Below are 25008 nucleotides of genomic sequence, written 5' to 3' on the forward strand. Positions count from 1 at the left end.
TAATCGGTCGTGTAGATCCTCAATTGAACCCCGAGGCTGAGTGCACCCCACACCAATCCTTCCACTGGGGAAAAGTTGCTGGTGCTACCAGGAGTCGAACCTGGTTGCTCCAGATTGCGGTCAGCTGCTCTGATGATTCACATATGGAGGCAGCCATGAATGTGATATATTACATTTATTTAAATGAAATAAAGAAATTTAATGAATGTAATGCTGAACAAAACACTTGCCATGGCCAGACTGAGATACTGTTTTATGTGGTGAATGAAGCTGTGCTATCTTATACTATTACTTGTATTAACCTGTCAGTTTACATTTATTAGCTATTATCAGATCTCTCTGGTAATTTTATTTAGATGACATAATCAATCTACAAGCTGCTTCAAAGATAGTGCAGTTAGAGTGAAATTTCGAAATTGAAGTGAATAGTATTTATTCATTAATTTATTTTTTTGCATAGAGTCAAGAAAAATGATGACTTCTTAAACGTCAGTGTTGTTTTACATCATTTAGAGAATTTATTGTAAAATACATACAAAATATATAATTGATATAAAATAACAAACCTACAATACAATCACACAACAGAAAAGGTAAAGTTCAAATGGCTCTGGGCACTATGGGACTCAACTTCTGAGGTCATTAGTCCCCTAGAACTTAGAACTAGTTACACCTAACTAACCTAAGGACATCACACACATCCATGCCTGAGGCAGGATTTGAACCTGCAACCATAGCGGTCTCTCGGTTCCCGACTGTAATGCCTAGAACTGCACGGCCAGAACGGCAGAGAACGTAAAGCCACAGAATTAAGTATACAGTTAAAATATTTCTAATAAAAACCTCTCAGATCACGTTTTCAAACTGAAAATTAGGATAGTGACAATAAACATTTCTTTTTCAGGAATAATTTAAGTTTGCTTTTGAAGATACTTGTATTGTGTGAACATAAGTATTTTGGCAGTTTGTTAAACCAAATTTGACTACTGAAGTATGAGCTGCCATCAGGTTATTTATAGATTAGTTATTTGCCTGGAGTAGTCATTTTTAATTCTAGTATAGTTGACATTTATGTCAACTTATTTTCTAGAATCTTTTTGATGATGTACAAAAATAAAATTACCTTATACAAATGTATGGGATGTACTGAAAGGTACTTATGTTGCACAAAAACCTCTCTACAAGAGTAGTTATGACCTAATACATGCATTATTCTAATTGCAACATTAATCTATTGAGGTGTGTATCTGCAGCACAGCCCTATAATTCAATACCTAATTAAGTAAAAGATATATTGTTCGATAGTAAATAGTTTTTATAGTAGGGTTTGTTACTATTTTTGTTGGGTGTCTGAGTACACTACTAATCTTCCAATATACGAAGTTAATTTGATTTGATTATCTCAAGTCTTCATATAGGTGTAGGCCTAAAAATTTGCAAGTATTAGTCTCCATTGCTTTAATTCCACATATATTATTTATAGAGGCTTGGTTCGCATCAACCATATTAAATGATAATAACTGTGATTTGTTTACTTTCAGATGTTATTCATGAAAATGCTTACTTATATTTATTATTATTATGCCATCTGATGCATCAGATGCAAGTTTGCAAGTATTTTAGCAAAAAAAAAAGACGTGTGTCAAGGGCACATTGTTTCACTCTTTCACTAGAAGACAGCGGTACTACAACTTAGTCAGTAATTTGATAGATCAGCTTAGTGCACTGTTTCTGGTTTGACAGATAGTTGGTGAGCGGTAGCATTTCTGGATATTTTAAGGTATATTCCTGACGTTTATTAGCAGATCATGTTTAATCAAATGCTTTAGTAAAATCGAGGAATATGTGATTGCCAAATTTCGTTCATCCAGTGCACTACACACGCTATCTAAAAATTCTGAGAGTGCTGTAATGGTGCTTCCGTTTTACATGAAATTATGTTGTCTTTCAGTGAGTAAATTATTTTTTGTGAAATAATCACTGAGTTGTGAAAGCAAAACATATTAAGAGATTTTGCTAAATATGGCTAGTAATGAAATTGGCCAGAAGTTTTCACCCTATATTCTGGATGCTTTCTTATGTACCAGGTTAATTAAGCACATTGTTAATGAGTCTGGGTAGGTGTTTTCGTTAAGACAGTAATTAATCAGACATTTAATGGGTTTATCTAATTTGTGACATTTCTTAGCTAGGGTACTGGGTATCTCATCCTAGTTAGGTTCTTAATTCATGTTCACTTACAGTTCTGAATTCAAAGTTTATACTTTGGGGTGAGCAAATGTTTATCTGACTGACTGTTTGGTCAACAGGTTTAGCTGAGATACCACATGGAGTGATGAAGTATTTATTGAATATATCACAGATTGTTCTTGGATCTTCTATTAATTTTCCCTCATGCAGAGTGCTTATTACTTCCACGCACACTTTTGATGATGCATACATACATACATATGTACATGCTTTCCGATATTGATTAATAAGCTTCCAAGATGTTTTACTCACAGTGTCAGATTTAATGACTGAATCACTGTGAACCTTTTTCCTGAAAACATTTCCTTAAACATTTTCGTGGCTTTGCAACACTTTTGCTTGAGAATTGGTATTCTTTTTATATTTATAAAGTACGAAAATGTCATGAATATTCTGGTTGAGTTTAACCAGACTACTGGGTAGTTTCAGCTTTGGATTCTTTATGAGTATTAGAGTTCTTTTAATATCTTTAACTGGGCAATAGTCATTATAATGTCTCAAAATTGTTTCGTAGAATTCATTCCATGTATTGTTTGATCCTTTTGTCTTATAAACTCTGTTCCATTCCTCCTGGGTTAGTTTATGTTTGAGGCAGTTTGTATTATGATCATTCAGAATTCGTTTCTGTTCAATAATGTTGTTACTTCTCCTGTGTTTATACCCATGTAGACAAAAAACTGACAATAGCTGTCAGAGTAGTGAAATTCTATATTACTGTGCTATTCTGCTGGAGGTGTGGTTCGTCATTCTTGTATCAGTGCCTACTATGTTTACAAAGTTGTATGAATTTAATATATCTGGCAGTCTCTTGTTAGTAATGTTGTTGGCGTTCACATTAATATTCTGATCCCCAAGTATTGTAAGATTACTCATCTACATCGACATCTACATGGATACTCTGCATAGACACATTTTAGTGCCTGGCAGAGGTTCATCGAACCACCTTCACAATTCTCTATTATTCCAATATTGTACAGCATGCAGAAAAAACCAACACCTATATCTTTCTGTTCGGGCTCTGATTTCTCTTATTTTATCGTGATGATCGTTTTTCCCTATGTATCTCGACGTCACCAAAATATTTTCGCATTTGGAGGAGAAAGTAGGTGATTGGAATTTCAAGAATTTCATTCCTCTGCAACGAAAAACAGCTTTGTTTTAATTATGTCCATCCCAAATACTGTATCATTTCAATGACACTCTCTCCCCTATTTCGAGATAATACAAAATATGCTGCCCTTCTTTCAACTTTTTCGATGTACTCCATGAATCCTATCTGGTAAGGATCCCACACCACTCGGTGGTATTCTAAAAGAAGATGGACAAGTATAGTGTAGACAGTCTCCTTAGTAGACCTGTTACATTTTCTAAGCGTCCTGCCAATAAGATGCAGTTTTTGGTTAGCCTTCCCCACAACATTTTCTGTGCTTTCCTTCCAATGATACTTGTTCTTAGGTATTTAGTTGAATGTATGGTCTTTAGATTTGACTGACTTATCTTGTAACCGAAGTTTAACAAGTTCCTTTCAGCACTCATGCGTATGACCTCACACTTTTCGTTATTTAGGGTCAACTGCCAATTTTCGCACAATTCAGATATTTTTTCTAAATCATTTTGCAATTTGTTTTGATCTTCTGGTGACACTATTAGTCGATAAACGACAGCATCATCTGCAAACAACCTAAGACGGCTGTTCAGATTGTCTCCCAAATCGTTTATATAGATAAGGAACACTACCTTGGGGAACGCCAGAAATCACTTCTGTTTTACTCGATGATTTTCTGTCCATTACTTCGAAGTGTGACCTCTCTGACAGGAAGTCACAAATCTAGTCACATAACTGAGACAGTATTTCATAAGCATGCATTTTCACTACAAGCCGCTTGTATGGTTCAGTTTCAAAAGCCTTCTGGAAATCCAGAAATACGGAATCGGTCTGAAATCCCTTGCAATAGCACTCAACAGTTCATGGGAATAAAGAGCTAGTTGTGTTTCACAAGAACGATGTTTTCTAAACGCATGTTGACTATGTGTCAATAGACCGTTTCCTTCGACGCAAGTCATAGTGTTCGAACACATTATATGTCCTAGAATCCTGCTGCATATCGACGTTAATGATATGTGCCTGTAATTTAGTGGAATACGCCTACTACATTTCTTGAATATTGGTGTGACCTGTGCAACTTTCCATTTTTAGGTGCAGATCTTTCGTCGAACAAACAGTTGTATATGATTGTTAAGTATGGAGCTAATGCATCAGTATACTCTGAAAGGAATGTAATTGGTTTTACAGACTGGACCGGAAGACTTGCTTTTATTAAGTGATTTAAGTTGCTTCACTACTCTGAGGATATTTACTCCTACATTACTCATGTTGGCTGCTGTTCTCAATTCGAATTCTGGAATATTTACTTCGTCTTCTTTTATGAAGGCATTTTGGAAGGCTGTATTTAGTAACTCTGCTTTGGCAGTACTGTTTTCGATAGTATCTCCATTGCTATCACGCAGAGAAGGCATGATTGTGTCTTGCAGCTAGCATACTTTACATACGACCAGAGTCTATTTGGATTTTCAGGCAGGTTTCGAGACAAAGTTTCGTTGCTGAAACTATTATAAGCATCTCGCATTGAAGTTACCGCTAAATCCCGAGCTTCTGTAAAAGATCGCCAATCTTGTTGATTTTGCGTCTGTTTAAATTTGGCATGTTTGTTTCGTTGTTTCTGTACAGTGTTCTGACCTGTTTATTGTACCAGCTCCGTCGTTTTTTAATTTATTTGGTATAAAGCTCTCAATTGTTGCTGATAATATTCCTTGAATTCAAGGCACATCTGATCTACACTTATGTTGTTAATTTGGAAGAGTGAGATTGTCTCTCAGGAAGGTGTCAAGTGAATTTTTATCTTCTTTTTTGAATAGGTATATTTTTCGTTTATTTTTGGAGGTTTTGGGGGTTACAATATTCAGTCTCATTATGACAGCCTGTGTTCACTAATCCCTCTATTCGTTTTGATGCTCGTTATTAACTCAGGATTATTTATTGCTAAGAGGTCAAGGGTGTTTTCACACACGTTTACTATTCACGTGGCCTCATGAACTAACTGCTCGAAATAATTTTCAGAGAATGCGTTAAGCACAATTTCGGATTATGTTTTAAGCGAACATCCGGAATTAAACATGTATTTTTGCTGACATATCGAGGCAATTTAGGCTAACTATTGAGCTGAGACTATTTAAAAGTGTGATAATCTGTATTTGGTGGGTGATAAATTCCTGTTACTTTGCGCTTCATGTCAACAGTAATTTCTAGATTTATTCCACTGCTGTTTTATGCAAGAATGACATTTTCATAGCAATTAGTCTCTCTTGGACAAACATGGCCAACCCACCGCCTTTATGTTGCTGCCTACAATAGCTGTTGGCTAGGGTATAACCCTAGGGCATAACCCTCTAATTTACAGAATTTTGGTTCTTGACGTATAAGACGCACAATGACATGGGAAGCGTGTTCAGTCACAAAAAATGTGAGAAGATCTATTTTATTCCCAAGGTACTGAATATTTAAGTGCATCAGTTTAAGGGCTTGTTTCCTATCTTCTACATTACTGACTTGTTCAGATCAACATGGCTCTCAGAAAAAACCTTGTCTGTAGTAATAGGCAGATAAGCTTAGTTTTAACATAGGTGCAAGACTTTTAAATAATAGATTTAAGCTATCAGTCGTCCTTTTTAAATTTTATTGGCAGATCTAGAAACTAGCTATTCTCAATGAACTACCATTTTTTATCAATGCATGTAATGCCTGTTGGTCGGGCTTCATCCGCAGTTCAATGAATAGAAGTGTACGTTACACAACACTTGTATATTTTTTACAGTTACTACTTCATACCTCAAAATTCATGTATTGAGTAGAAGGGGTCGTCAATCAGAAATTTTTTTTCATGTGTTTTTAAATTTTGGTTGGCTTCCTGTCAGATTTGTAATGCTATTTGGATAATGAACAGAGATTCACCCTTTTCTGCGCCAAAGTCAGATTTAACGCAGAATAGTGAAGATCATAGGTTCTTCTATTGCTATAACTATGCACTTCACGAATATTTTTGAACTGGGATGGGTTTTTAGCAATGAAAGAACCCATTTCACCATTACAAAGAAGTATCATTCCTCTATGTGTGCCGGATGTTATGTTTGTATTTCGTGGAACTCAATTCACTGACTGTATAATATATAAAATATTTCAATTTGCTAATAGTTTTTCATTGTTTCTTACTTATAAAACATTCAACTGCGTGTACACCGGATGTTTACAGAAGAACGGTTTCTGAACTTCTCCCGAAGGATTATCATTTTTTTCACTTTGCATTGTATCAATTGCAACTTTTTTGTCGATATGTTGACTCGATACGAAAGGTCCTGTTGCGTAACACAATCTTTGGCTGCGCTTGCTTCTATGCGATGAACTTGTGCATTATTGCAGAAGCGCAAGTCAGGAACGGCGGTGGAACTTGTCTAAAATTAATGAAAGTTCTACCAAATATATTGACTACTCTTTCTGAAATGATTCACATTTTTATATTTCATCTTTGGTTTTCTGTTGGGTAATGCAGGAAAATGCAGTGTCACCGTGCCATTAAAGTCGTTAAGTTTCGTAGATCACCAGGGATGTTTAACGTTTCAATGCGTTATCTTCCGTGACACCAGTCTTGCGGGCAGAACAGCTGACACGGTAGCTTTTACTTTGTGTCAGAATGGATCCGATCGCTAAAGGAAAATTAGCAGTCGAGACACTGAAAAGTTTTGTAAACAATAGTTTGTCCAATAAAGAACCATGGCAGATAGTGACAATGACCACTGGAGCAGTATTGGCAACCGTTTGGTTTTTTGATTTCATCAACCAAGACGAAAGTAATTTGAATGAGATTTTCTTTGATATAAGCAACAATGCTGCGTAACTTGGAATTGTACAAACTTTTGACATTTGCAGGTGTTCCATCCCGGTTAAAGAAGACCGTGTTTCGATTAGCAAGGAAAATACCAGCAGTTGCCAGGAGAATTGACAGTGAGATGAGTAATATGAGAAAGACATTCGAAGATGAGGTCAGACATCGCAATGAGAAAATTGACTACATCACAAACTTGCCTGAAAGTGGAAAGAACCGCGAGGAAATACTCAAACAAGTTAAAGCCTATTTGGAACTAGGTAAGGTGGCAATCTCCAGCCTTAATTTTTGCAATCAGTTTTGCCTGTAATGTTGTAAGCAGTCCGAAGAATTAAATACGAAACGTGAGTTGAATTATTCACCTGTCTCAGCTCGTCTAAAATTCCTTAGTTTTATCAACTATTTGTGCCTTCATCAATATCAGAATGATATAACTGCACTAATGTGTGTAAGAGCACTTTCAAACTGTACGTGTAAAGACGTGCACTAGGCCTGTGCTTGCCGATTGGGAGGAGTAAACGAAGAAAAATAATTTTATATTAGAGTTTTTTTTCAGATGCAGTTATGCAGATTTTGCAACAGCTACTGTTAGTGGTGTATAATGAAGGGAATCAGTGTTCATAATGTAGAAAATAGGCCTACTTCACTCTCTTCTCTTGTTCTATACTAGCTTATGGTGCACAAGTTTGGTGCTCGGTGAACTGCTATAGTATTGTGCATGGAAAGAACTTGAAGAATCTCTTTTTGGGAGCTGTTAGAGTCTATTTGGATTTTCAGGCAGGTTTCGAGACAAAGTTTCGTTGCTGAAACTATTATAAGCATCTCGCATTGAAGTTACCGCTAAATCCCGAGCTTCTGTAAAAGATCGCCAATCTTGTTGATTTTGCGTCTGTTTAAATTTGGCATGTTTGTTTCGTTGTTTCTGTACAGTGTTCTGACCTGTTTATTGTACCAGCTCCGTCGTTTTTTAATTTATTTGGTATAAAGCTCTCAATTGTTGCTGATAATATTCCTTGAATTCAAGGCACATCTGATCTACACTTATGTTGTTAATTTGGAAGAGTGAGATTGTCTCTCAGGAAGGTGTCAAGTGAATTTTTATCTTCTTTTTTGAATAGGTATATTTTTCGTTTATTTTTGGAGGTTTTGGGGGTTACAATATTCAGTCTCATTATGACAGCCTGTGTTCACTAATCCCTCTATTCGTTTTGATGCTCGTTATTAACTCAGGATTATTTATTGCTAAGAGGTCAAGGGTGTTTTCACACACGTTTACTATTCACGTGGCCTCATGAACTAACTGCTCGAAATAATTTTCAGAGAATGCGTTAAGCACAATTTCGGATTATGTTTTAAGCGAACATCCGGAATTAAACATGTATTTTTGCTGACATATCGAGGCAATTTAGGCTAACTATTGAGCTGAGACTATTTAAAAGTGTGATAATCTGTATTTGGTGGGTGATAAATTCCTGTTACTTTGCGCTTCATGTCAACAGTAATTTCTAGATTTATTCCACTGCTGTTTTATGCAAGAATGACATTTTCATAGCAATTAGTCTCTCTTGGACAAACATGGCCAACCCACCGCCTTTATGTTGCTGCCTACAATAGCTGTTGGCTAGGGTATAACCCTAGGGCATAACCCTCTAATTTACAGAATTTTGGTTCTTGACGTATAAGACGCACAATGACATGGGAAGCGTGTTCAGTCACAAAAAATGTGAGAAGATCTATTTTATTCCCAAGGTACTGAATATTTAAGTGCATCAGTTTAAGGGCTTGTTTCCTATCTTCTACATTACTGACTTGTTCAGATCAACATGGCTCTCAGAAAAAACCTTGTCTGTAGTAATAGGCAGATAAGCTTAGTTTTAACATAGGTGCAAGACTTTTAAATAATAGATTTAAGCTATCAGTCGTCCTTTTTAAATTTTATTGGCAGATCTAGAAACTAGCTATTCTCAATGAACTACCATTTTTTATCAATGCATGTAATGCCTGTTGGTCGGGCTTCATCCGCAGTTCAATGAATAGAAGTGTACGTTACACAACACTTGTATATTTTTTACAGTTACTACTTCATACCTCAAAATTCATGTATTGAGTAGAAGGGGTCGTCAATCAGAAATTTTTTTTCATGTGTTTTTAAATTTTGGTTGGCTTCCTGTCAGATTTGTAATGCTATTTGGATAATGAACAGAGATTCACCCTTTTCTGCGCCAAAGTCAGATTTAACGCAGAATAGTGAAGATCATAGGTTCTTCTATTGCTATAACTATGCACTTCACGAATATTTTTGAACTGGGATGGGTTTTTAGCAATGAAAGAACCCATTTCACCATTACAAAGAAGTATCATTCCTCTATGTGTGCCGGATGTTATGTTTGTATTTCGTGGAACTCAATTCACTGACTGTATAATATATAAAATATTTCAATTTGCTAATAGTTTTTCATTGTTTCTTACTTATAAAACATTCAACTGCGTGTACACCGGATGTTTACAGAAGAACGGTTTCTGAACTTCTCCCGAAGGATTATCATTTTTTTCACTTTGCATTGTATCAATTGCAACTTTTTTGTCGATATGTTGACTCGATACGAAAGGTCCTGTTGCGTAACACAATCTTTGGCTGCGCTTGCTTCTATGCGATGAACTTGTGCATTATTGCAGAAGCGCAAGTCAGGAACGGCGGTGGAACTTGTCTAAAATTAATGAAAGTTCTACCAAATATATTGACTACTCTTTCTGAAATGATTCACATTTTTATATTTCATCTTTGGTTTTCTGTTGGGTAATGCAGGAAAATGCAGTGTCACCGTGCCATTAAAGTCGTTAAGTTTCGTAGATCACCAGGGATGTTTAACGTTTCAATGCGTTATCTTCCGTGACACCAGTCTTGCGGGCAGAACAGCTGACACGGTAGCTTTTACTTTGTGTCAGAATGGATCCGATCGCTAAAGGAAAATTAGCAGTCGAGACACTGAAAAGTTTTGTAAACAATAGTTTGTCCAATAAAGAACCATGGCAGATAGTGACAATGACCACTGGAGCAGTATTGGCAACCGTTTGGTTTTTTGATTTCATCAACCAAGACGAAAGTAATTTGAATGAGATTTTCTTTGATATAAGCAACAATGCTGCGTAACTTGGAATTGTACAAACTTTTGACATTTGCAGGTGTTCCATCCCGGTTAAAGAAGACCGTGTTTCGATTAGCAAGGAAAATACCAGCAGTTGCCAGGAGAATTGACAGTGAGATGAGTAATATGAGAAAGACATTCGAAGATGAGGTCAGACATCGCAATGAGAAAATTGACTACATCACAAACTTGCCTGAAAGTGGAAAGAACCGCGAGGAAATACTCAAACAAGTTAAAGCCTATTTGGAACTAGGTAAGGTGGCAATCTCCAGCCTTAATTTTTGCAATCAGTTTTGCCTGTAATGTTGTAAGCAGTCCGAAGAATTAAATACGAAACGTGAGTTGAATTATTCACCTGTCTCAGCTCGTCTAAAATTCCTTAGTTTTATCAACTATTTGTGCCTTCATCAATATCAGAATGATATAACTGCACTAATGTGTGTAAGAGCACTTTCAAACTGTACGTGTAAAGACGTGCACTAGGCCTGTGCTTGCCGACTGGGAGGAGTAAACGAAGAAAAATAATTTTATATTAGAGTTTTTTTTCAGATGCAGTTATGCAGATTTTGCAACAGCTACTGTTAGTGGTGTATAATGAAGGGAATCAGTGTTCATAATGTAGAAAATAGGCCTACTTCACTCTCTTCTCTTGTTCTATACTAGCTTATGGTGCACAAGTTTGGTGCTCGGTGAACTGCTATAGTATTGTGCATGGAAAGAACTTGAAGAATCTCTTTTTGGGAGCTGTTAGTGCGTCACCCAGCAGCAGCTTAAACTTACATGGTTGCCTTAGTGCATAACATATACATAAAAATGTAATCAGGAGGAGCTGACGAGCTACTTCAGGGAAGTGAGATCTGATTTAAAACATGTGCCATCTGTATATTCTTTGAAGTGGTGTGTCACAGACAATGTAGATGGCATCTGGGATGGTTTTTGTTTGTATGTTTCAGTTGTAGATGTCATTTGTATGTTTTACTTATAAGAAGTCGTTTATTTCTTGTTGGTGGTGGCTTGGAGAATGTTGTTTACCATATCGATATAGAACTAGTGGAAATGGCAGTGTATTGAGGGGAATGAAAACTATTTTCGTGAGACCTAGGTTAGGTTGGAAGGTGAAGGATTGGTTGTGAAGTAGTGAAGCCAACCATAATTCTTCTATCGCAACACATTTCAAAAGCTTCTGTTCTCCCTTTGTCTAATCGGTTTATCATCCATGTTTTGTTTCCATTCAAGACACACACCAGACAAATATCTTCAGAATAAAATACTTTGTAACACACAAACTTATAAAGTGGAGAAAAGGCTAGCCAGGAATGGCTGGAGGACAAATGCAAGGCTCTAGAAGGACGCATAACTATGGGAAAGATAGATGCTCCCCACAGAAAAGTTAGATACTCCTTTGGGGAATGCAATGAATGTATTTTGTGTATGAATATCTAGAGTTCAGATGGCTAGCCAGTACTAAACAATGAAGGAAAAGCTGAAATTCTATATAGGGGAAGCAAACTTGAAGTCACTGCTCTTGAAGAAAAGGGGAAGAAGATGAAAATGAAATGGGAGATATGATAATGCGAGAAGAATATGACAGAGCAGTGAAAGAACTAAGCTGGAACAAGGTCCCTGGCGTAGACAACATTCCCTCAAAACTGTTGACGTCCTTGAGAGACCAAGCTATGACAAAACTCTTCCATCTGGTATGCTTGGGAGACCCAGCCAAAACGAAACTCTTCCATCTGGTGTGCAAGATGTATGCGACAGGTGAAATACCCTCAGACATCAGGAAGAATGTACTGATTCAATTATAAAGAAAGCAGTTGCTGACAAGTGTCAGTACTACCAAGCTATCAGTTTAGTAACTTATGGCTGCAAAATATTGACATAAATTAGTTGGAGAAACTGGTGGAGGCAGACCTTGGGAAGAATAGTAGGATCATATGAAGCAGTACTAATCCTATGACTTATCTAAGAAGTTAGGTTGATGAGAGGGAAACTTGTAGGTAGGGAGAGCTTTTGACAAAGTAGACTACTTAGCTCTTTGAACTTATTGAAAATACCAGGGATAAAATACAGGTACAGAAATTTTATTTACAACTTATATAGAAACCGGATAGCAGTTGTAAGAGTTGAAGAACATAAAAGGGAAGCACTAAGTGAGAGACTAGACTAGATTAATATTCTTCCGTGGATCATAAATATGAACCTTTGTAATGATGTGGAATGTGTTAGTTTAACAAAAGGTTTCTTTACATGCCATAATTCAAGTGTGTGTGTGTTTTTTTAGTTGTAAGATACTAATTTATATCTAAAAATTCTCTGTTGAGTAGAAGGAGCTGATATTCAGAAGTTCTTTTAATTTGTTTTCACCCCTTTCAGTGCCAAAGTTAGATTTAACTCATAGTAGTGAGAATCAGCCTTTCTCCTAGTGTTCTACCTATGCACATTTCTATTGCTCTTGCATTAGGATTGGATTATTAATAACAAATTTAATATTTTGCAAAGTTGCTGTGAATGTCTATAGCTCCTTAAATAAATGTCTGCAAGATGATTTTGACCAGGCTCCAACTCTAACTCTGGTTACACACTTTTGTGCAATGAATACTTTTCTCCTTCATGATGAATTGCCCCAAAATATGATGCCATACATAAGCAGTGAATGAAAATAGGCATAATAAGCTAATTTACTGATATATGTACTATCAAAATTTGCAATAACCCTAATAGCTGAAGTAGCCGAACTCAAACGTTTCAGCAGATCATAAATGTGTTTCTTCCAATTCCATCTCTCATCAATGCACACACACCAAAATTTGGAATATTCTGCCTTAGTTACAGACTTCTGTGCAAACTCTACATGATTAGATTAGATTCAGCTTTCATTCCATAGACCCAAAAATGAGAAGATTCTCGCAGCTGTGGAATATGTCAGAAAGAATGACATAATGAACAGAAAACATTTGAATACAATACATACTACCCTGATTATTTGTCTAAGAGATTGTCAAATTAGGTGAGTACATTACAGTAAACTGAAACTGCTGATATTTACAGAATTAAGACATTGTCAGGATGAAACACTGTTATACACTTTTAATAAATTTATGATACACAGAATATCTAATCTTGACTGTTGTGACCAAGTGCTGTCAAAACTGAAATCTAACAGACATTTTTACTTAAACTGGTCTAAGAGTCCCTGTTATGATATTCATCTATAGATTAGAAGGCGTTGCATGTAAAAAAAGTCTTTCAAACTTTGTTACAACTGTGCTTTATCTGAAACCAAATTTTTAATGGTTGCTGGCAAAGACATTAAGTTTTCAGGGTGTTGTGCCACTTACTGTATAGAATTGTAGAACTGTATTACTGTGTTTTATCAAAATTTAATGAGAGTCCATTTGCAGAACCAGTTAATAATTTTCTGATAGACATTATCTACAATTTCCTCAGCTAATTGTTGTTTGTCGGATGTGATTACTATACTTGTATCATTAGAAAAAAAAACTAGTTTCGCATCTTTGTGAAGATATAGTGACAAGTCATTAAGGCAAGGTGGGGCAAATAAAAGTACCCTGGAGAACAGAGTTCCAGGGTACAAAGAAACACAACATAGGAAAGCAAATGCAGCACTAACCTGACTATAGCAAATGTTGAAAGAGGCCACCACTCATCTCTTGACAGTTTTGAGCCCGTGTGTGCGGGCACATTTTGGAATGTTTCTTCACTTGCTCAGAACAGATCCTGTCTGATGACATTTTTGGACTAAGCATTGCACGCACTCTTTGCTGGCACTTTGACTCCATCAAACTTCACAGCAAACCGGTGACCACACCATTCCCACAACTTCGTCATCATGTAACTTTCCACAAAAATCACCCACTGCTCCACCGTGAATATCATTGTCCCCTTTGCACTGCTTCACTCACACTGGCACAGCCTGCACTACACTCTGGACTGGTGAGGATCATGTGGTGGGCGTACACGTGGTGTGCACGTTACGGACTGTGGTTATGTGCATACATTCATGTCTGTTGTATTCACGTGTCTGAGCCACTTTTTTTATTTGCCCCACCCTGGACATATTAAGAACAATAAGGGACTTGAGACTGAATCTTGTGGGACTCCTTCCTCGATACCTCCCAGTTTGAGGAATCTGCTGATTTTTGCACATTATCTAGAAAACTCCATGACTTACACAATCAAAAGCCTTTGTGAGATCACAGAAAATCCCAACTGGTGATGTTTGGTTATTCAGAGCATTTAGTATGTGATCAGTGAAAGCATATATGGCATTATCTATTGAAAAGCTTTCCTGAAAACCAGATTGCCATTTTGCTAGTACTTTATTTTTACAAATATGTGAAGCTACTCCTGAACAAATTACATTTTCAAGAATTTTGGACTAAGCTTTCAGAAGTGGGATTGGGTGCTAGTTGTTGGTATCAGGCCTATCCTTCTTTGTATACTATGGGTTAATGTAACATATTTCAGATTATCAGGAAGAATGTCCTGTTTCAGTGATATACTACTTATGTAGCTGAGAATCCTACTTCTCTGTTGGGAACAAGCTTACAGTACTCTGTTGGAAATTCCGTAATCCATGCAAGCTTTTACTTTTGAGTGAGTTTATTATTTTCCTAAATTCAGAAGGAGACATGGATAGAATTTCAGTTTTATCAAATTGATAGGTATCGCCTCTTCCATATATAGCTTTCCCTATTCTAATGAATAACTTGGTCTTATTTTCTCTACAACATTAAAAAAATGGTTATTAAAATATTTTCAACCCCTGAATTTTTGTAAATAAATTTTTAATTTGGTGCACTTAGTTGCCCTATTTCCTTTTCATCAATATTCCAAATTGTTTTAATTTTATTATCAGCATTGCTAATAAGACATATACTTTGGACCTTTTAATAGCATTCCTTAATATAGCATAACAGCTTTTATAATATTTCACTGTTTCTGGGTCTTCACTCATTCTTGCTATTAGATACATTTCCCTTTTCCAGTTAAAAGGTATTTTTATTCCTTTAGTAAGCCGTGGTTTTTACATGGTAAAATGCTTCTTGTGGGAGCATACAGGACTGAGGTGGGGAGAGGGTAAGGCAGCTAGGTGCAGTCGGCAGGTTAGCTGGTGGACAGGAGGGAGGGGGGAGCAGAAAGTGAGAGAAGTAAAAAGTCTGTGGATTTGTTGATGGAATAGAGGGTTGTGTAGCACATGAATGGGAAGGGATAGGTAAGGAAAGAATAATTACTAATGAAGGTAGAGGCCAGGAGGATTACAGGAACATGGGATACACTGTAAGGATAGTTCCTGCCTGTGCAGTTAAGAAAAGTTGGTGTTGGTGGGAAGAATCCAGATGGCACAGGCTGTGAAAGCAGTCATTGAAATGAAAAACATAGTGTTCGGCAGCGTGCTCTGCAATAGGACGGTTCAGCTGTTTCTTGGCCACAGTTTGACAGTGTACACTCATCCGGATGGACAGCTTGTTGGCTGTCATGCCCATGTAGAATGCAGCACAGTGGTTGTAGCTAAGCTTGTGGATCACATGTACGGTTTCACATGTAGCCCTGCCTTTGATGGGATGTGTGATGCTTGTGACCTGACTGGAGTAGGTGGTGGGAGGATGTATGGTACAGGTCTTGTATCTAGGTCTCTTATAGGGATATGAGCCATGAAGCAAGGGGTTGGGAGCAGGGGGGTTGTGTAGAGGTGGGCAAATATATTGTGTAGGTTCAGTGGGTGGAGGAATATCACTGTGGGAGGGGTGGGAGAAATTAGGTTATTAGGACATTAGAGAGATTTAGATTATTACCACTTACTGAAAGTGAAAATTTAGTTATCTGTGAATGCAGTGTTAAAGACCTGTTGACAGACTTTTCCACATAGTGCACGTGCACTATCTGAAAGGGAATGGCCACATTATATTTAACAAAAAATAATGAAATGTGAGATGTTTCAATACCACAATGTTCAAAAATTGTAGTTGATTTATAAAAGGATGCCTGTATGGGACGTATTGTTTAATATATTCTTGATTATAGTTAATACATGTGGCAAAGATCTGTATTTTCCAGTTCTTCCATGTATCGTCCAGAGTTTATTAACAGTAGAGGAACTAAATAAATGCAGAATATTGTACATAATACTCTTACCTTTTGACAGAAAGTTGCTTAATCTGAAAGTGCAAGGTTACATCTACTTTGTTCAAGTTAGGTCCTTCATTACATATGTTTTCATTTCTCACCATCGGCATTACTGTGCTGTTAACTAGTATTCACTTCAATAATTACAAACTGAATTCACTTCTCTGTTCTGACACAAGCACACTTTGGCTACATAGATTTACTCTGAATACTTTATCATCTCTAGTTTTAACAGTCAAGACTTTGAAATATAATCTGTTCATTTTGTCAAGATATACATGTGTATGTATGTATAGGATGTGTCTGATCGCAACATTTTCTTACTGTGATAAAATTTTACTGTAATTATAATAACCAAGTGAAGTGGCACAATAGTTAAGAGACTGGGTTCACGTTCTGAAAGCCCTCTCGTGTGCCTGTAGTTATCTACCTCTCAATTTGTAATGGCATATCACTTTGTTTGTTTGTTGATAGTTGTGGTAGTAAATGCCTAATGCAACATGTGGTGTGCATTACTTGAGTTACCAGATAGGCTCCAGGCAGATAGTTCGACTTTTAGGCAGATAGTTCGACTTGTATATCTTGTTCGCTGCAAGCAGTTTATGTCCTAATGTGTTGGAAGCTACATCCATGTATATGCCGACGGGAGGCCCTAGCCACACGGCATTTCCATTTCCATGTGGATTACTGGTAGGAAATGACTTTTAGAAAGCAGATCTCACAGAAGAACATTTACTATTTGTGTGTCTATCACAGGTTCTTGTATTTCTCAACTTTACTTGTTCTTCACTGAGTGACTGGTTATAATTTTCTTGTGAAACCCATAAAATTGCAAGGAGACAGAATGTCTGGCCTGTTCTTGCATCCAGAGGGTGAAACTGTAAGTATACTGTCGATAGACTCCTGCACAGAAATGGAAAACAACTATCCTAGCTTTCAGAACTGTTAGTTCCTTCTCAGGTTAGAGAAGGGGAACAGGTCACTCAGACTACAGGTTGAGGGAGATCCAGTTAATCTAAGGGTGAGGTGAGGCAAGGGTCAGTTGTCACTGTTGTCCTCATACCAGGTGGTTCCATATCAACATGGGGTCCGAGTGATTCGTTCCTCCCTTTCTAACGTCACCCAACCTATGCCTCTTTGCCTTCCTGAGAAGGAACTAGTTATTCTGAAAGCCAAGATAATTTCCCTACTATTGTTTTTATGTGTATGCAGTGTGTGTGTGTGTGGGTGTGGTGGGAATTTTTAGAATATGTACTGTGTTCAAACATTATGAAATACCTGGAAGAAAATGACCTGTCAACAATCAGCCAACATGGAGACAGAAACACATCTGGCTCTGTATTCATACAAAGTAGAGTGATATTGACACAGGATTTGATGTCAGTTCTATATTTCTAGATTTCCAGAAGACTTTTAACACTTCTTCAAAAATGGCTTCCCTTAGATTGTTTGCAGGTGATACTGTTGTTCATTGTTTAGTTAAGTCATAAAAAGATCAAAACAAATTGCTAAAGACTAAGACGTGATATCTGCAAGTGACGTCCCCCACAGGAGTGGGGAACTATCACATAGTAAATGTAGTGGGAGGGGAAAACCAAAGACTGCTTTATATTGGCAGAACATTTAGCAGACGCAACAGACCTACTAAAGAGACTGCTTATACTACACTTTTTCATCCTCTGCTAGAGCAGTGCCTTGAAGTATGGGATCCTTACCATATAGGACTGATGGAGAACATAAAAAAGAAGTAGGAAGGGCAGCTTGTTAAAGAAGTAGGAAGGGCAGCTTGTTTTGTATTATTGAAGAGTAGAGGAGAGAGTGTCATGCCTATGATACATGAGTTGAGGTGGCAGTTATTAAAACATAGATGTTTTTCGTTATACTGAGATCTTTTCACTAAATTAACAACTTCCAACTTCCTCCTCAGAAGGCTAAAATATTTTGTTGACTACCAACTACATGGGAAGAATGACCACCATAATAAAACAAGAGAAATTGTAACTCAAATGGAAAGATTTAGGAGTTCATTTCTACCATGTGATATTCAGGAATGAAACGGCCAAGGAATAGTCTGAATGAAATGGCCAAGGAATAGTCTGAAAGTGGTTGTACGAACCTTGTGCCAAGCAGTGCAGTGTGAATTGTGGAGTACTTATGTAGATGTATCAACAGTGCTCAGAATTTTGTCTCTTGAAAGTAACTATTGGCCAGCCATTCTGATTTGTTCTAATTTTATGTTTATAATTTTTCACAAACATCAGTTGTGTAACAGCTTTACCTGGTTTTAACCTTAAATATTTTATTTTTTGTTTTGTAGGAGACTACGATTGGAAAAAAGGATATGTTTCAGGAACAGTGTACTTTCATAATCCTGAACTTATTGAATTGCTTACTGAAGTTTATGGTCTTGCATCCTATACAAATCCACTTCACCCTGATGTTTTCCCCGGTGTCTGCAAAATGGAAGCAGAGGTGGTTAGAATAGCTGCAAATCTCTTCCATGGCTCCCCCTCTGCATGTGGAACTGTAAGTATATGTAATTCTTTTGTGTTGCACACAGTCTTGATGGGACCTTAAACCTAAGCTTCCTTCTTTTTTTTTCGAATGAAACTATATGGTTAAAGAGATGTTTTTAAGTCTCAAACATCTGTGATCTGTATAAATGCAGACTGAAGTGACAAATGAAAATTTGTACCAAGGCCGGGATTCAAACCCAAGTCCCATGCTTGCTAGGTAAAAGTGTCAATTCATTACTTCAGTCTCCATCCAAACGAATAATACGTATTTTTGACGTTTGTTGTTTGTGATTTTCGATGTGTATGTGTGGTTAATTGACTAGTATGTTTTTATTCACAACGACATGGTTTCGTATTATTATAACATTTTGGTTGTTTTCGCTAGTATGTATTTCACCGCCTACGTTACGCGAGATTCTCACGCATTACACTAGTGCCCCCTCTCGTTAGATGTTCCATAGCACAAGCTTTATCTGTTTGACACTAGGACACAGGTAAATTGGTTCTATATTTTCTATTTTACATAAATGTTTTTAAATGGTCTGATATGTTTTATTTATTAAGACACAAAGTTTGAATTAACACAACTTTTAATAATTTTTGATGTGCTTATATATGTATTCATGGATGTTAATATGCGTGAGTGTCTGGCACATACAAGTGCCCTCTCTCGGCGAAACAATCTGCCCTAGTGCTTTCACACTCTTGTCTCGATAGTTAATAGGCGAAGTAATGGTGCTAAACTGTTCGCTTTGACCCTGTGCCCGTAGTCATGTTGTAAAAAATGGAGAAGATGTCTTAATTATTGACGACACCTTTGGCTCAATTATTTTATTAATCTCCATTGCAAGATGTTATTTTAGTAAGTAACTAAAGATTTTGTGCCTGTATTACTCTAGTAATTTCACTGTTACTTAAGCTTTTGTGTTTCTCACTTCCAATGCTAAGGCTTTTCTAATGAAAGTGTCTTGCTGTTCAGGATTTTTTACTTCTGATGAAGGTATATTTATATGTACCGAAACCTTGGTCAAGAATTTTAATAAAAATTTTTATCCTGCAACTGTTTTCGGTCTCTGGAAACACATAGTTTCAAGAACGTATTTCTCCCGAGGAGATCATGAATGTAAAATTAGAGAGATTCAAGCGTGCATGGAGGCTTTCCGGCAGTCGTTCTTCCCCGTGAACCATACGCGACTGGAACAGGAAAGGGAGGTAATGACAGTGGCACGTAAAGGGCCCTCTGCCACACACCATTGGGTGGCTTGCAGAGTATAAATGTAGATATGTAGATATGTAGATGTATGCCTGGGATTGAGGCATTGTTACCAATTTCGTTTGATGCTGAGTTTCCTATACAGTTGGAGAGCTTTTGCAATGCTGTTTGAGTTTGCAGGGAATGCCAAGTGGGCTGAGGCTTGAATGGGAGGTTGGATTGCGGAGGGAAGCATGCTATGGTAGTCCGTGCAGTCGTGCAGAGCCACTTTGCCAGGGTGGCGTAGAGTTAGCGCTAGCGCACCTCCCTAGTGAGCAGGAGACCGGCCTTGGTACAAATTCTTGTTTGTTGCTACAGCCTACATATATACATCTGTCCTTTTGGTTGTACTTGGCTTGCAAATATTTATCACTGATTTCATGTAGTTTTTATTGGAAACTAAGTGGCTGTTAAGATTGCACATAATAATTGCTGCAATATGCTGTATTGTGGTTTACAAGTGGACAATAGTGCATTGCTGGGATGATAAAACAAAGTAAATCATACTATGCTGTTGAAGTGAAGAATTCTGTTGTTATGAATGCCGAATCTAACATTTATATGGAGATTATGTTTCTGTCCCTGACCTACATGAAAAATATGTTTTGATGATACTGGTATATCATTCATATAAGGTATAGATGCCCAAACACAAATAAAGACAGAAGATAAGGAGAGTTAAGCTGCTTCTGCAATTTACAATAAATGTGTTCAGCACTTTACTATTAGGCTGTGCTGATGCCGCTGTAGACTGACTCTGGAGAATGTGTCACACAGGGAACTACTATGTGGATGAAGCACTTACTTTTAGTGCATTCTGAGCTAATATTGCCTGGAGATTGTGGCATACATACTACTCTGTTTACTTCTCATTGCTCCTCACAGATGTAGTGTTCGTATTACGATGAAACAAGCTGGGATATTTTTAGTTCCTCACTGGTTTTGCCATCTGCCTCCTTAAAATTAATTTTTTTTTTTCAGTTTTGACTAATTACTATTAACATTCGTGAGTATAATCTGCATTTCCTTAAAAGAGAAAGGTTGGCCCTAGTTTTAAAGAATATAACACCAGATCTAAATTTTGAGCTTAGTTATGTGTATGTAATTGATTTTCTAATTTATTGTGACTATTACTAGTTAGTATCTTTTGTTATAGGGTGAAAGCAGTAATTGTTTCGTAACTTCAGTTCTATTGTTGACTTGTAAACAAACATAAATTCTGCACTAATTATAAACATTTGGAAGTACAGCTGATAGTATTGTTAAAGGACCTATTTGGCTCTATTTGGAAACATGTTAGCAAAGCCAGCCCTTTAATTAAGTCCAAAGTAATTAATAGTCATGTCGAAAGTATTGTTTGCATAATGATATCTGTTATTTCATCATTTAAACAAATAATTCGGCCTAACCCTTTTAGTAAAAGAAACTGTTAAAAAGAACCAATTTTTCAATGTATTCAGTTAATTTTATGACTGATGTTTTAATTGTAATTTCTATAAATTAAACATTGAACAATGTGTAGTTTCAGCACCTATTGTTGTGAGGACGTATAAGGGCCTGATTTTTGGTCCCGAGATAGTCAGTCCACTGCCGAGTTTCAGACGAGGAACCCGTATTGTGAGATCAACAACAATGCTTCTGTTACATAAGTGTAACACAGTTAGGCCATGTGCTAAAACAATGACAGTGTCTGTTCCATACATACATAGTTATTCTTCAAGAACTGTATGGTTAGGTTTTTACTGCTCGTAGATGTTCATTGGTACACAATTGTAGCAGTATGTGGATGTTCGCTTGCAAACTATCAATGGTCCGCCCCTGGTAGCTGAGAGGTTAGCGCGATGGAATGTCTTGCCTAACGGCCCGGATTCGATTCCCAGCTGGGTCGGAGATTTTCTCCGTTCAGGGATTGGATGTTGTGTTGTCCTTATCATCATAATTTCATTCCCATTGACACATAAGTCGCTGAAGTGGCGTCAACTCTAAAGACTTGCACCAGGTGATCATTCAATTTACAACCAACTTAGATATTCTATGTGATTCGTCAGTGTAAGTGTGTGCGTGATATTTTAACTCATAGCATATTGTGTATCAGATGATGTCTTGAGTTTGAGTGAATCAAGTCAGGCTTAGTAAGCACTGATACATTATTGAGACCCACTGCTGCAGTTCCATGTCACAGACCTTTTGTGGCAGTCTTTTTCGCCATACCACACAAAGAATCATGTTCACATCAGTGTTTGATTCAAGGAAAGCAAAAAGTTGTGTCATCTCCTGCGCCTCTGAAAAACTTTGTATAAACGAAGCAAAAATGCATCCTATTAGGTTTGTGCATAAGTGCATAGTGTTTTTCTGTAAGGTTAATGAATACAACAGGTACACATAAGAGACTTTAGTCATTATTAATATATTCTCCTTCACTGTTTACAACGGTCCGCCAACATGGGGGAACTTTTCAATTCTGTGACTGTAAAAATCATGTTGTTTTGGGGCGAAGAACTTGTCAAGCGAAGTTCGGAACACTTTTCCATCTGGGAAGGAAATTCCTTGAAAAATGTTCGATACAGAGTGGAGAAGGTGAAAATCTGAGAGTACACAGTCAGATGAGTAAGGTGGGTGCTGAATGATTTTCCAACCAAAGTCCTGTATAGTACTTCTTGTCAGTTTAGCCGAATGCATGCGGGTGTTATCATGGAGTAGTGTCACTTCTCACAGTCTTCCTGGCCGTTGTTCTTGGACTGTATCTGCAGGATGTCTCATTTGTTGACAATAAAGGTCAGCAGTGATGGTTACACACCAGTGGGGCAATTCATAGTACAGCCCACTGTTGCTGTTCCACCAGATGCATAACTATATCTTTTGTGGGTAGGAACAGGTCTCTGTACGAGGAGTTGCTGCTTTGTTTGGACTCACTCATGACTCTCTTTTCCTTATGTTAGCATAAACACATCATTTCTCATCACCAGTGACAGTATAGAATAGAAAAGGTCAGTCTTGTTCATGAGACAATTGTTAATGAGCAAGCAGGGATGCAGGTATGGCCACCCACTGATTTTTGGGATTTTGGCCTAGAGCATGTAGTACCTGTACACCTGATTTTTAGACCTGCTCCATTGGATGGAAATGTTGCACAATGATGGAATGACCACAGGTCATCACATTTGTGAGTTTTCGAGTACACTGTCGTGGACCATTGTAGATTAATATGTTTGAACAATCTTCATCAAATGTGAATGGTCTTCCTGAATGTGGAGAGTCACTAATGTCAAAACGATCCTCCCTTAAAACACAAAATCATTTTCTTGCCATGATATGTCCAGTGGCATTAGCCGCATACACGTTGCAAAGATTTCTTGCTGCTTCCTCCGCTGTCACCCCTCTATTGAACTAAAACAGAAAAATATGTCAGAAATGTCCTGATTTCTCAGCTTGACACTCCATTTTCTGGTGTCCACCACTCCACTCAGTATTCCCAAATGACAAAATGACAACTCAAATAGCAACATTTAACTGCAAATAAAAAATGACAGTCGATAAATACACACATAGCAACTGGAATAACAACATGAAATACAAAACCGCTATGAACGTATGGGTCGAGTTAATAGTTTTTCAGGAAGCACTTTCCTTTTTGGAAAAAAAAAAAAACACTGCACACCACAGATTTTGGATTCACATGTGTTCTCACTACACAATTGTTGTGAAATGATTGCAATCAGTTAGCCATCACTTTGGGTCTTTGGTGACGCGTGCGGGTGTGTATGTGTGTGTGTGTGTGTGTGTGTGTGTGTGTGATATTGTTGTATCAGTTTCACAGTGGTCAGATTAATTGAGCATAATTCAGACAGTTTCCAAGAAAAATTTATATGTCATGTACATAAACCTTCTGCATGAGCCAGTCTAACATTAGTCAAAACAGGTTCAAAATCCATACAGTAGTTCTTGTAAGTAGCCTGAATATCAAATCTCATACAACCTTCAGTGGGTTTAATTCATATTTCCACACGAATATTATTAAATGCCAAAGAAAATCAGTGTGTTTAGTTTTCACGACAAACCACTGATCCATGAAATTTGGTGTATTGTTAGCTTGAACCCTGAAGAAGAACATAGACCACTGCAGAAAGTAAAAAAGAAAGAAAATGACCCCTAAAGCCGTCGGTACACGGACCGTGCTCTCCAACGTCAGCATTGAGTGTGCTGAGTTCAAAGTGCTGCTGAACGCTCACAAATGATGCGACTTGTGCACACGGTACATGGGCCCCAACGTGGTATACGAGATCGCAACGCACTCCAGCGGCAGTTGCAGGATGTTTCTAATTCGTAAATCACACTGTTTATTAAACGGGCACGCATAAAATTCCCACGTTACCTCCAGTGAAATGCACATTTCCCCCATTTTCCATATGCTAGTCACATTGTTCTATATGTAATACATACAAATAAAAACTACAGTATCCATGTTTTAAGACGAAAAGGAAAGTACCATCTAGTATGGACACAGGTTTATAAAAGTTCCATTACAAACAGTGCGATACAAATTTGCAGTAGTTCTCCGCATAAGATAAACATTATTTCATCATTCCCACATTTTAGTAAAACCCCAAGGCCTTTCTTACTTGATCACTGTTCGTACCCAGTAACAGAATCTTTGAAACACACGAATTACAAATGTATAAAGATATTTTTCTTTTACAAATAGCGCAAGCTGTCCTGTAGATTAAGCCAACCGAACAAACTCACTCCTCAATAAAAGG

General features: G+C 37.3%; 1 protein-coding gene across 3 annotated transcripts in view; it reads left to right on the top strand.

Annotated features, from left to right (window-relative positions):
• Positions 1-6679: 6679 nt before the first annotated feature.
• LOC126281858 (sphingosine-1-phosphate lyase) overlaps positions 6680-25008 on the top strand; it is a 69301-nt gene continuing 50972 nt past the window's right edge. Inside the window, exons 1-3 of one of the 3 annotated variants that reach the window (XM_049981123.1) lie at positions 6680-7152; positions 7232-7447; positions 18801-19009. In XM_049981123.1, the coding sequence (XP_049837080.1) occupies positions 6996-7152; positions 7232-7447; positions 18801-19009 (582 nt within the window). In that variant the 5' untranslated portion in view covers positions 6680-6995. Of the gene's footprint in view, positions 7153-7231; positions 7448-9816; positions 10292-10370; positions 10587-18800; positions 19010-25008 lie in introns of those variants that run through there. The other 2 variants (XM_049981132.1, XM_049981141.1) reach the window with 2 other exon arrangements.

Source organism: Schistocerca gregaria, chromosome 1 (assembly GCF_023897955.1).
Source record: "Schistocerca gregaria isolate iqSchGreg1 chromosome 1, iqSchGreg1.2, whole genome shotgun sequence".
In the NCBI taxonomy this organism is placed as follows: Eukaryota; Metazoa; Arthropoda; class Insecta; order Orthoptera; family Acrididae; genus Schistocerca; species Schistocerca gregaria.